Below are 13,052 nucleotides of genomic sequence, written 5' to 3'. Positions count from 1 at the left end.
TGTTCCCATGAACACCAAGGTAACATGCCTAAATGACTACCGACCAGCAGACGCCTGTAGCCATGAAGTGCTTTGCAAGGCTGGAAGTGATTCACATCAACAGCATCATGCCAGAAACTGTAGACCCACACAAAATTTCATACCACCCAAAAAGATCCACAGATGATGCAATCTCTATTGCACTCCACACTGCCCTTTCCCACCTGGACAAAAGGAACATCTACGTGAGAATACTGTCAATTGAATACAGCTTAGCGTTCAACACCATGGTGACCTCAAAGCTCATCACTAAGCTAAGGACCCTGGGACTAAACACCTCCATCTGCAACTGGATCCTGGACTTGCTGACGGGCCGACCCCCAGGTGGTAAGGGTAGGCAACAACATATCTGCCACGCTGATCCTGAACACAGGGGCCCTCTGGGGTGAGTGCTTAGTCTCCTCCTGTACTCCCTGTTCACCCACGACTGCATGGCCAAACACGACTCCAACACCATCATTAGGTTTACCGACTACACATCAGTGGTAGGCCTGATCACCGACAACGATGAGACAGCCTATAGGGAGGAGGTCAGAGACCTGACCGTGTGGTGCCAGGACAACAACCTCTCCCTCAACATGATCAAGACAAAGGAGATGTTTGTGGACTACAGCAAAAGCAGGCCCTCGTTCTCATTGATGAGGCTGTAGTAGAGCAGGTTGAGCAGATTGAGTGCTTGTTGGTGTCCACATCACAAACAAACTATCATGGTCCAAACACACCAAGACAGTCGTGAAGAGGGCACAACAATACCCAACAACTCAAAATATCTGGGTCCTCAGATCCACAAAAAGTTCCCCAGCTGTGCCATTGTGAGCATCCTAACTGGTTGCATCACCACCTGGTATGGCATTGCTCGGCCTCGAAGGGAGGCACTACAGAAGGTAGTGTGTACAGCCCAGTACATCACTGGGGCAAAGCTTCCTGCCATCCAGGACCTCTATACCAGGCAGTGTCAGAAGAAGGCCCTAAACATTGCCAAAGATACTAGCCTGTGTGTGTGATGCACGTGTGCACTTAATTTCACTTTACGTGTGTCTCCCACTCCTCACTGCTCTCTCCTCCCTACTCTGTCCCTCACAAGGGGACAGATCTGTTTGAGCTCAGAGAAGGACATGTGTTAGCACTGTGGCCTTTGAACATCTGAAGTCATCTCTGCCTCTTCTCATATCCTCTTATTGATGTCTATACCTCTCCATGTCTGTACCTCTCTGTGCTGTGTTCTTCCTCTCCTTCTCCACAGGTCATTCCACTATCTCTCTCTCTCTCTGATGACTTTACATCTATTGTTATGGATGCAGGTATCCTGTGGGTGTGTGTGTATGTATCCTGTGTTCTTTTCTCTCCTTCTCCACTCACAGGTGAAAATCATCCCCAATCAGTCACCAATCAATCATCAATCAGAAGACACACCTCCTCCTGTTTCCTACCCAATTACAGTTCCTTTCCCTTGGTTTAAAAACCATGTCAGGTGTTTGCTCTGGAGCTCAATCTCTCTGTAAATGCCCTATGTCTGTAGATCTCTCTGTTTCACCCTCTCCGACTATGTCTGTAGATCTCTCTGTTTCACCCGCTCCTACTATGTCTGTAGATCTCTCTGGTTCACCCTCTCCTACTATGTCTGTAGATCTCTCTGTAAATGCCCTATGTCTGTAGATCTCTCTGTAAATGCCCTATGTCTGTAGATCTCTCTGTTTCACCCGCTCCGACTATGTCTGTAGATCTCTCTGTTTCACCCGCTCCGACTATGTCTGTAGATCTCTCTGTAAATGCCCTATGTCTGTAGATCTCTCTGTAAATGCCCTATGTCTGTAGATCTCTCTGTAAATGCCATATGTCTGTAGATCTCTCTGAAAATGCCCTATGTCTGTAGATCTCTCTGTTTCACCGTCTCCGACTATGTCTGTAGATCTCTCTGTTTCACCCTCTCCTACTATGTCTGTAGATCTCTGTTTCACCCTCTCCTACTATGTCTGTAGATCTTTCTGTTTCACCCGCTCCTACTATGTCTGTAGATCTCTCTGTAAATGCCCTATGTCTGTAGATCTCTCTGTAAATGCCATGTGTCTGTAGATCTCTCTGAAAATGCCCTATGTCTGTAGATCTCTCTGTTTCACCCTCTCCGACTATGTCTGTAGATCTCTCTGTTTCACCCGCTCCGACTATGTCTGTAGATCTCTCTGTTTCACCCGCTCCTACTATGTCTGTAGATCTCTCTGTAAATGCCCAATGTCTGTAGATCTCTCTGAAAATGCCCTATGTCTGTAGATCTCTCTGTTTCACCCTCTCCGACTATGTCTGTAGATCTCTCTGTTTCACCCTCTCCTACTATGTGTGTAGATCTCTGTTTCACCCTCTCCTACTATGTCTGTAGATCTCTCTGTAAATGCCCTATGTTGGTAGATCTCTCTGTAAATGCCCTATGTCTGTAGATCTCTCTGTTTCACCCGCTCCTACTATGTCTGTAGATCACTCTGTTTCACCCGCTCCTACTATGTCTGTAGATCTCTCTGTTTCACCCACTCCTACTATGTCTGTAGATCTCTCTGTAAATGCCCTATGTCGGTAGATCTCTCTGTAAATGCCCTATGTCTGTAGATCTCTCTGTTTCACCCGCTCCTACTATGTCTGTAGATCTCTCTGTTTCACCCGCTCCGGCTATGTCTGTAGATCTCTCTGTTTCACCCGCTCCGGCTGTGTCTGTAGATCTCTCTGTTTCACCTTCTCCGACTATTTCTGTAGATCTCTCTGTTTCACCCGCTCCTACTATGTCTGTAGATCTCTCTGTTTCACCCGCTCCTACTATGTCTGTAGATCTCTCTGTTTCACTCTTTATGTTTTGATCTTTTGTTTGAGCACCTCCATATCACTTTGTCCTCACCAGTGAGTATTGTTTCTGGTTATGGTGTTTGTTTGCTGGTGGGAAAAGGGGGAACCAAGACAAGTCGCCCATGGGCATACCCTACCCGTAGGTAAACTTTGTTAAAAACACTAGTTAGAACTTGGTGGACCACCCACTGTATTTTTGGTTAGTTAGTTAGCTGTTGTTGAAATAGGCTAGTCTAGCTTAGGGGTGTTTTTGAATACTTGTTTCTTTCCTTGGGTCCAGCTCAAATCAAATCAAATCAAATCAAATTGTATTTGTCACACATACACATGGTTAGCAGATGTTAATGCGAGTGTAGCGAAATGCTTGTGCTTCTAGTTCCGACAATGCAGTAATAACCAACAAGTAATCTAACTAACAATTCCTAATCTACTGTCTTATACACAGTGTAAGGGGATAAAGAATATGTACATAAGGATATATTAATGAGTGATGGTACAGAGCAGCATAGGCAAGATACAGTAGATGGTATCGAGTACACTATATACATGTGAGATGAGTATGTAAACAAAGTGGCATAGTTAAAGTGGCTAGTGATACATGTATTACATAAGGATGCAGTCGATGATATAGAGTACAGTATATAGGTATGCATATGAGATGAATAATGTAGGGTAAGTAACATTATATAAGGTAGCATTGTTTAAAGTGGCTAGTGATATATTTACAACATTTCCCATCAATTCCCATTATTAAAGTGGCTGGAGTTGAGTCAGTGTCAGTGTGTAGGCAGCAGCCCCTCAATGCTAGTGGTGGCTGTTTAACAGTCTGATGGCCTTGAGATAGAAGCTGTTTTTCAGTCTCTCGGTCCCAGCTTTGATGCACCTGTACTGATCTCGCCTTCTGGATGATAGCGGGGTGAACAGGCAGTGGCTTGGGTGGTAGATGTCCTTGATGATCTTTATGGCCTTCCTGTAACATCGGGTAGTGTAGGTGTCCTGGAGGGCAGGTAGTTTGCCCCCGATGATGCGTTGTGCAGACCTCACTACCCTCTGGAGAGCCTTACGGTTGAGGGCGGAGCAGTTGCCGTACCAGGCGGTGATACAGCCCGTCAGGATGCTCTCAGTTGTGCCTCTGTAGAAGTTTGTGAGTGCTTTTGGTGCAAAGCCGAATTTCTTCAGCCTCCTGAGGTTGAAGAGGCGCTGCTGCGCCTTCTTCACGATGCTGTCTGTGTGAGTGGATCAATTCAGTTTGTCTGTGATGTGTATGCCGAGGAACTTAAAACTTGCTACTCTCTCCACTACTGTTCCATCGATGTGGATAGGGGGGTGTTCCCTCTGCTGTTTCCTGAAGTTCACAATCATCTCCTTAGTTTTGTTGACGTTGAGTGTGAGGTTATTTTCCTGACACCACACTCCGAGGGCCCTCACCTCCTCCCTGTAGGCCGTCTCGTCGTTGTTGGTAATCAAGCCTACCACTGTTGTGTCGTCCGCAAACTTGATGATTGAGTTGGAGGTGTGCGTGGCCACGCAGTCGTGGGTGAACAGGGAGTACAGGAGAGGGCTCAGAACGCACCCTTGTGGGGCCCCAGTGTTGAGGATCAGCGGGGAGGAGATGTTGTTACCTACCCTCACCACCTGGGGCGGCCCGTCAGGAAGTCCAGTACCCAGTTGCACAGGGCGGGGTCGAGACCCAGGGTCTCGAGCTTGATGACGAGCTTGGAGGGTACGATGGTGTTGAATGCCGAGCTGTAGTCGATGAACAGCATTCTCACGTAGGTATTCCTCTTGTCCAGATGGGTTAGGGCAGTGTGCAGTGTGGTTGAGATTGCATCGTCTGTGGACCTATTTGAGCGGTAAGCAAATTGGAGTGGGTCTAGGGAGTCAGGTAGGGTGGAGGTGATATGGTCCTTGACTAGTCTCTCAAAGCACTTCATGATGACGGAAGTGAGTGCTACGGGGGCGGTAGTCGTTTAGCTCAGTTACCTTAGCTTTCTTGGGAACAGGAACGATGGTGGCCCTCTTGAAGCATGTGGGAACAGCAGACTGGTATAGGGATTGATTGGATATGTCCGTAAACACACCAGCCAGCTGGTCTGCGCATGCTCTGAGGGCGCGGCTGGGGATGCCGTCTGGGCCTGCAGCCTTGCGAGGGTTAACACGTTTAAATGTTTTACTCACCTCGGCTGCAGTGAAGGAGAGACCACATTTTTCCGTTGCAGGCAGTGTCAGTGGCACTGTATTGTCCTCAAAGCGGGCAAAAAAGTTATTTAGTCTGCCTGGGAGCAAGACATCCTGGTCCATGACTGGGCTGGATTTCTTCCTGTAGTCCGTGATTGACTGTAGACCCTGCCACATGCCTCTTGTGTCTGAGCCGTTGAATTGGGATTCTACTTTGTCTCTGTACTGACGCTTAGCTTGTTTGATAGCCTTACGGAGGGAATAGCTGCATTGTTTGTATTCAGTCATGTTACCAGACACCTTGCCCTGATTGAAAGCAGTGGTTCGCGCTTTCAGTTTCACACGAATGCTGCCATCAATCCAAGGTTTCTGGTTAGGGAATGTTTTAATCATTGCTATGGGAACGACGTCTTCAACGCACATTCTAATGAACTCGCACACCGAATCAGCGTATTCGTCAATGTTGTTATTTGACGCAATACGAAACATGTCCCAGTCCACGTGATGGAAGCAGTCTTGGAGTGTGGAGTCAGCTTGGTTGGACCAGCGTTGGACAGACCTCAGCGTGGGAGCTTCTTTTTTTAGCTTTGGTCTGTAGGCAGGTATCAGCAAAATGGAGTTGTGGTCAGCTTTTCCGAAAGGGGGGCGGGTCAGGGCCTTATATGCGTCGCGGAAGTTAGAGTAACAGTGATCCAAGGTTTTTCCGCCCCTGGTTGCGCAATCGATATGCTGATAAAATTTAGGGAGTCTTGTTTTCAGATTAGCCTTGTTAAAATCCCCAACAACGATGAATGCAGCCTCCGGGTAAATGGTTTCCAGTTTGCAAAGAGTTAAATAAAGTTCGTTCAGAGCCATCGATGTGTCTGCTTGGGGGATATATACGGCTGTGATTATAATCGAAGAGAATTCTCTTGGTAGGTAATGCGGTCTACATTTGATTGTGAGGAATTCTAAGTCAGGTGAACAGAAGGATTTGAGTTCCTGTATGTTTCTTTCATCGCACCATGCCTCGTTAGCCATAAGGCATACACCCCCACCCCTCTTCTTACCAGAAAGGTGTTTGTTTCTGTCGGCGCGATGCGTGGAGAAACCCGTTGGCTGCACCGCATCGGATAGCGTCTCTCCAGTGAGCCATGTTTCCGTGAAGCACAGAACGTTAAAGTCTCTGATGTCCCTCTGGAATGCTACCCTTGCTCGGATTTCATCAACCTTGTTGTCAAGAGACTGGACATTGGCAAGAAGAATGCTAGGAAGTGGGGCACGATGTGCCCGTCTCCGTAGTCTGACCAGAAGACCGCTACGTTTCCCTCTTTTTCTGAGTCGTTTTTGGGGTCGCTGCATGCGATCCATTCCGTTGTCCTGTTTGTAAGGCAGAACACAGGATCCGCGTCGCGAAAAACATATTCTTGGTCGTACTGATGGTGAGTTGACGCTGATCTTATATTCAGTAGTTCTTCTCGGCTGTATGTAATGAAACCTAAGATGACCTGAGGTACTAATGTAAGAAATAACACGTAAAAAAACAAAAAACTGCATAGTTTCCTAGGAACGCGAAGCGAGGCGGCCATCTCTGTCGGCGCCGGAAGTTGCTCAGCCCCTCTTCCTGCTCCCTCCCCACCCATTCCCGTGTGTTTTCTAATAAACCATGTGTTTGACAGTAATTTAGTTGTCTGTGGTTATTTTGTTCTCACTTTTACTCTTTCACTATTATAAATTGCATGAGTTATGTTACGGGTCTCGTTACCATCTCCCCTAGACTGTCGGGCCAAAAGGGATTCGTAACATCTATCCATCTCTTTTGCAGGGCATTGTATCCACTCCTTTGCAGGGCATTGTACCCACTCCTTTGCAGGGCATTGTACCCACTCCTTTGCAGGGCATTGTACCCACTCCTTTGCAGGGCATTGTACCCACTCCTTTGCAGGGCATTGTACCCACTCCTTTGCAGGGCATTGTACCAACTCCTTTGCAGGGCATTGTACCAACTCCTTTGCAGGGCATTGTACCCACTCCTTTGCAGGGCATTGTACCCACTCCTTTGCAGGGCATTGTACCCACTCCTTTGCAGGGCATTGTACCCACTCCTTTGCAGGGCATTGTGCCAACTCCTTTGCAGGGCATTGTATCTGACTAGTCCACAAAATAAGCTCTACAGCCACAGTGCTAGCTCTCTTTGTGTGTAACACAGCAACTTAAATGAAAGGTGGATCTGATCTGACAGACTTTGGGCAAAGAATATACACTTAGAATGATGGTTTGGAAATGCATTACAGGTGGTGAGGAAACAGCATCTCCACCCTGCTGACCGTCAACACTGGGGCCCCACAAGGGTGAGTTCTCAGCCCTCTCCTGTACTCCCTGTTCACCCATGACTGCATGGCCATGCACACCTCCAACTCAATCATCAAGTTTGCAGACGACACTACATTGGTAGGCTTGATTACCAACAACGACGAGATGGCCTACAGGGAGGAAGTGAGGGCCCTTGGAGTGTGGTGTCAGCAACATCACCTCACACTCAAAGTCAACAAAACAAAGGAAATGATCGTGGACTTCAGGAAACAGTAGAGGGAGCGCCTCCCTATCCACATTGACGGGACAGAAGGTGTAAAGTTTTTAAGTTCCTCTGCGTACACGTCATGGACAAACTGAAATGGTCCACCCACACAGACAGAGGCTGAAGAAATGTATCTTGTCACCATAAACACTTACAAACTTTTACAGATGCACAATCGAGAGCATCCTGTCGGACTGTTGTCTGGTACTGCAACTGCTCTGCCCACAACCGTAAGTCTCTCCAGAGGGTAGTGTGGTCTGCACAACACATCACCGGGGGCAAACTACCTGCCCTCCAGGACACCTACACCACCCGATGTCACAGGAATGCTAAAAGGATCATTGAGGACAACAACCACCCGAGCCATCCAGAAGGCGAGGTCAGTACAGGTGCATCAAAGCTGGGACCGAGAGACTGAAAAACAGCTTCTATCTCAAGGCCATCAGACTGTTAAACAGCCATCACTAACATTGAGTGAGTGGCTGCTGCCAACATACTGACTCAATGTCTAGCCACTTTAATAATTAAAATTTAATCTAATAAATGTACCATAAGTCACTTTAAAAAATGCCACTTTATATAATGTTAACATGCCCTACATTACTCATCTCATATGAATATACTGTACTCTATACCATCTACTGCATCTTGCCTATGCAGTTCGGCCATCGCTCATATTCTTATACACACACAAGTGTAAATTAATGAGTAAGGTAGTTGTTGTGAAATTGTTAGATTACTTGTTAGATATAACTGCACAGTCAGAACTAGACACACAAGCATTTCGCTACACTCGCATTAACATCTGCTAACCATGTGTATGTGCCGAATACATACATTTGTGTGTGACAAATAAAATGTTGATTTGCTTTTCGAGCAGTAGCATAATTAGCATTTAGCTTACCATCGGAGAAGAAAACAAGTAGTGCATAAACAGTAGTACAAATTAGCGTAGCATAGCATCACTAACTTTAAGTACTCCATTTTCAAAGTATAATTTCCATATTAGCATGTCATAATGTCAGACGGTTGTAAATTTTAACATAAGAAAGCAAGTCGTCACAAAATCACCAAGTAGTCAATATTATTATGTCAGTTCTGTACATAGTACTGGATTAGCATATAGCATAGCACCATTAACACAACATTTTCAGTATTAGCATATAGCATTAGCAATGTGAGACCATACCTTGGTGGTGTCTGTAGCGGTGATGAACCAGGTGCAGTTAGCATTGTTGTCATACTGGACAGGGTAGTTTGGTGATGCTATGATACCGTTAGGGCCTCTCAGCTGACCACCACACATAGGAGCTGAAAGAGAAAATAACATTACATTGTTAGGCTATTTACTTATCAATTGAACTGTGTGAATCAGCTTCCACATACTGTACACATTAGTTTCAGGTATGTCTATGTTTACCTGTATATAATCTCATAATTTGACACAAAGGGCATTGAAAAAGGTTCAAAGAGGACAGTTAGTTAGCAAAAAAGCACCCCCAACAGAGGTAGACTTTGGCTCCAACACCATAACATAACACAGCCAAGCCAAACCAGGCCAACTAAACCCAGTCTTATCCTGTCTCATCTTGTCTCATCTCGAACCCAACAGAACACAAGAGACTGGAGTGAAGCACTATGTCTGAAGTAGTGAATGCTGTTTGAGAAGGCAGGGATCAAGATATAAAGAATGGTTGGATCAGATATAGAAAGCTGGGATCAGGACATAAATAATGGTTGGATCAGATATAGAAGGCTGGGATCAGGACATGAAGAACGGATGGATCAGGTATAGAAGGCTGGGATCAGGACATGAAGAACGGATGGATCAGGTATAGAAGACTGGGATCAGGACATGAAGAACGGATGGATCAGGTATAGAAGGTTGGGATGAGGACATGAAGAACGGATGGATCAGGTATAGAAGGCTGGGATCAGGACATGAAGAACGGATGGATCAGGTATAGAAGGCTGGGATCAGGACATGAAGAACGGATGGATCAGGTATAGAAGGCTGGGATCAGGACATGAAGAACGGATGGATCAGGTATAGAAGGCTGGGATCAGGACATGAAGAACGGATGGATCAGGTATAGAAGGCTGGGATCAGGACATGAAGAACGGATGGATCAGGTATAGAAGGCTGGGATCAGGACATGAAGAACGGATGGATCAGGTATAGAAGGCTGGGATCAGGACATGAAGAACGGATGGATCAGGTATAGAAGGCTGGGATCAGGACATGAAGAACGGATGGATCAGGTATAGAAGGCTGGGATCAGGACATGAAGAACGGATGGATCAGGTATAGAAGGCTGGGATCAGGACATGAAGAACGGATGGATCAGGTATAGAAGGCTGGGAACAGGATATGAAGAACGGATGGATCAGGTATAGAAGGCTGGGATCAGGACATGAAGAACGGATGGATCAGATATAGAAGGCTGGGATCAGGACATGAAGAACAGATGGATCAGGTATAGAAGGCTGGGATCAGGACATGAAGAACAGATGGATCAGGTATAGAAGGCTGGGATCAGGACATGAAGAACGGATGGATCAGATATAGAAGGCTGGGATCAGGACATGAAGAACAGATGGATCAGGTATAGAAGGCTGGGATCAGGACATGAAGAACGGATGGATCAGGTATAGAAGTCTGGGATCAGGACATGAAGAACGGATGGATCAGGTATAGAAGGCTGGGATGAGGACATGAAGAACGGATGGATCAGGTATAGAAGGCTGGGATGAGGACATGAAGAACGGATGGATCAGGTATAGAAGGCTGGGATGAGGACATGAAGAACGGATGGATCAGGTATAGAAGGCTGGGATGAGGACATGAAGAACGGATGGATCAGGTATAGAAGGCTGGGATGAGGACATGAAGAACGGATGGATCAGGTATAGAAGGCTGGGATGAGGACATGAAGAACGGATGGATCAGGTATAGAAGGCTGGGATCAGGACATGAAGAACGGATGGATCAGATATAGAAGGCATGGATGAGGACATGAAGAACGGATGGATCAGATATAGAAGGCTGGGATCAGGACATGAAGAACGGATGGATCAGGTATAGAAGGCTGGGATCAGGACATGAAGAACGGATGGATCAGGTATAGAAGGCTGGGATCAGGACATGAAGAACGGATGGATCAGGTATAGAAGGCTGGGATCAGGACATGAAGAACGGATGGATCAGGTATAGAAGTTTGGGATCAGGACATGAAGAACGGGTGGATCAGGTATAGAAGGCTGGGATCAGGACATGAAGAACGGATGGATATTGGTCCTATAGCAGCAGTAGTTGTCTTTTAGAGGGCATTCGGACTTCTCTACTCTGTCCTTGTTGCCCCAGGTCACCGAAATGGACTTTAAACACCTCAAACTAAAGAAGGCCATGTCTAATGAAGGCCTGAGTGTCTGGGGGTAAATGAAGTTAGTTAAGAGGTCTAGACCCAGACTCAACTCTTAATCAGTTATGTCGGGAGTGGAGAGGTCCTTAGAGGAATGCCCCCCCCCCCCCCCCCCAAAAAGCCCCCAGCACCAGCCACATTAAATAATGGGTGGCGTTCATTTTAAAGTTTAAGGAAAATATTCAAGTAATTAATTTGAGTGGTCCTGACAGCGAGGGTGACCTTAATGAAAGATAATACTGTGTAGGTGTGTTAACTGCAAAGTCCAATACACTATATTCCCCATTTCTGGTTAATAACGAGGTCCATAATGAGGTTGATTCTCTCCCCTGTTAATACGCCATCTGTATTGTGGCTCCAGTGCCGCTGGTCTAATCACCCTGCAATCACGATAATAAGGGCTCAGAGAGATAGCGTTCAGTCCCAAAATGCACCCTATTCCACATGGAGTGCACTACTTTTTGGCTCTGGTCACACTATATAGGGAAGACGGATCCATTTGGAATGTATCATAGAAGACATTCAGACGGACATGAGCATTACTACAGTACTGTGGATGTAGAAGACTGAGAATTAGTACAGTACTGTGGATATAGAAGGCTGAGCATTACTACAGTACTGTGGATATAGAAGGCTGAGCATTACTACAGTACTGTGGATATAGAAGGCTTAGCATTACTACAGTACTGTGGATATAGAAGGCTTAGCATTACTACAGTACTGTGGATATAGAAGGCTGAGCATTACTACAGTACTGTGGATGTAGAAGACTGAGCATTACTACAGTACTGTGGATATAGAAGGCTTAGCACCACTACAGTACTGTGGATGTAGAAGACTGAGCATTACTACAGTACTGTGGATATAGAAGGATGATCATTACTACAGTACTGTGGATATAGAAGGCTGAGCATTACTACAGTACTGTGGATATAGAAGACTGCGCATTACTACATTACTGTGGATATAGAAGGCTTAGCATTACTACAGTACTGTGGATATAGAAGGCTGAGCATTACTACAGTACTGTGGATGTAGAAGACTGAGCATTACTACAGTACTGTGGATATAGAAGGCTTAGCACCACTACAGTACTGTGGATGTAGAAGACTGAGCATTACTACAGTACTGTGGATATAGAAGGATGATCATTACTACAGTACTGTGGATATAGAAGGCTTAGCACCACTACAGTACTGTGGATGTAGAAGACTGAGCATTACTACAGTACTGTGGATATAGAAGGATGATCATTACTACAGTACTGTGGATATAGAAGGCTGCACATTACTGCAGTACTGTGGATATAGAAGGCTGAGCATTACTACAGTACTGTGGATATAGAAGGATGAGCATTACTACAGTACTGTGGATATAGAAGGCTTAGCATTACTACAGTACTGTGGATATAGAAGGCTTAGCACCACTACATTACTGTGGATATAGAAGGCTGAGCATTACTACAGTACTGTGGATATAGAAGGCTGAGCATTACTACAGTACTGTGGATATAGAAGGCTTAGCATTACTACAGTACTGTGGATATAGAAGGCTGAGCATTACTACAGTACTGTGGATATAGAAGGATGAGCACCACTACAGTACTGTGGATATAGAAGGATGAGCACCACTACAGTACTGTGGATATAGAAGGATGAGCACCACTACAGTACTGTGGATATAGAAGGATGAGCACCACTACAGTACTGTGGATATAGAAGGATGAGCACCACTACAGTACTGTGGATATAGAAGACTGATCATTACTACAGTACTGTGGATATAGAAGACTGAGCATATGTACAGTATTGCAGTAGCATTTCAGAGGAACGTGCTTTAAATCCAGATTCGATTTAATCTGACAATGAAAAGCTCTGTTTTCTATTTGGGATCTGTAGTTATGAGTTTTCATGGTCTGAGACCCATATGGCAAACTTCCCCCTATAGACCCGAGTCGAAAGAAGCACACTACGTAGGAGGCTACTTCCCTGATCCGGCTCACGACGTCGCATGTCTACTAACCAATG

General features: G+C 45.7%; 1 protein-coding gene across 1 annotated transcript in view; it reads right to left on the bottom strand.

The window, feature by feature from the left end:
• The window catches only part of LOC135551653 (CUB and sushi domain-containing protein 2-like), a 947,993-nt gene that overhangs the window by 433,657 nt on the left and 501,284 nt on the right, over nt 1-13,052 (bottom strand). Inside the window, 1 exon segment of the mRNA XM_064982833.1 lies at nt 8,793-8,914. Within this exon segment, the coding sequence (XP_064838905.1) occupies nt 8,793-8,914 (122 nt within the window).

Source organism: Oncorhynchus masou, chromosome 13, assembly GCF_036934945.1.
Source record: "Oncorhynchus masou masou isolate Uvic2021 chromosome 13, UVic_Omas_1.1, whole genome shotgun sequence".
Taxonomy (NCBI): domain Eukaryota; kingdom Metazoa; phylum Chordata; class Actinopteri; order Salmoniformes; family Salmonidae; genus Oncorhynchus; species Oncorhynchus masou.
Note: the sequence above shows the minus strand (reverse complement) of the source record. Positions and strands in the feature narration are given on the sequence as shown.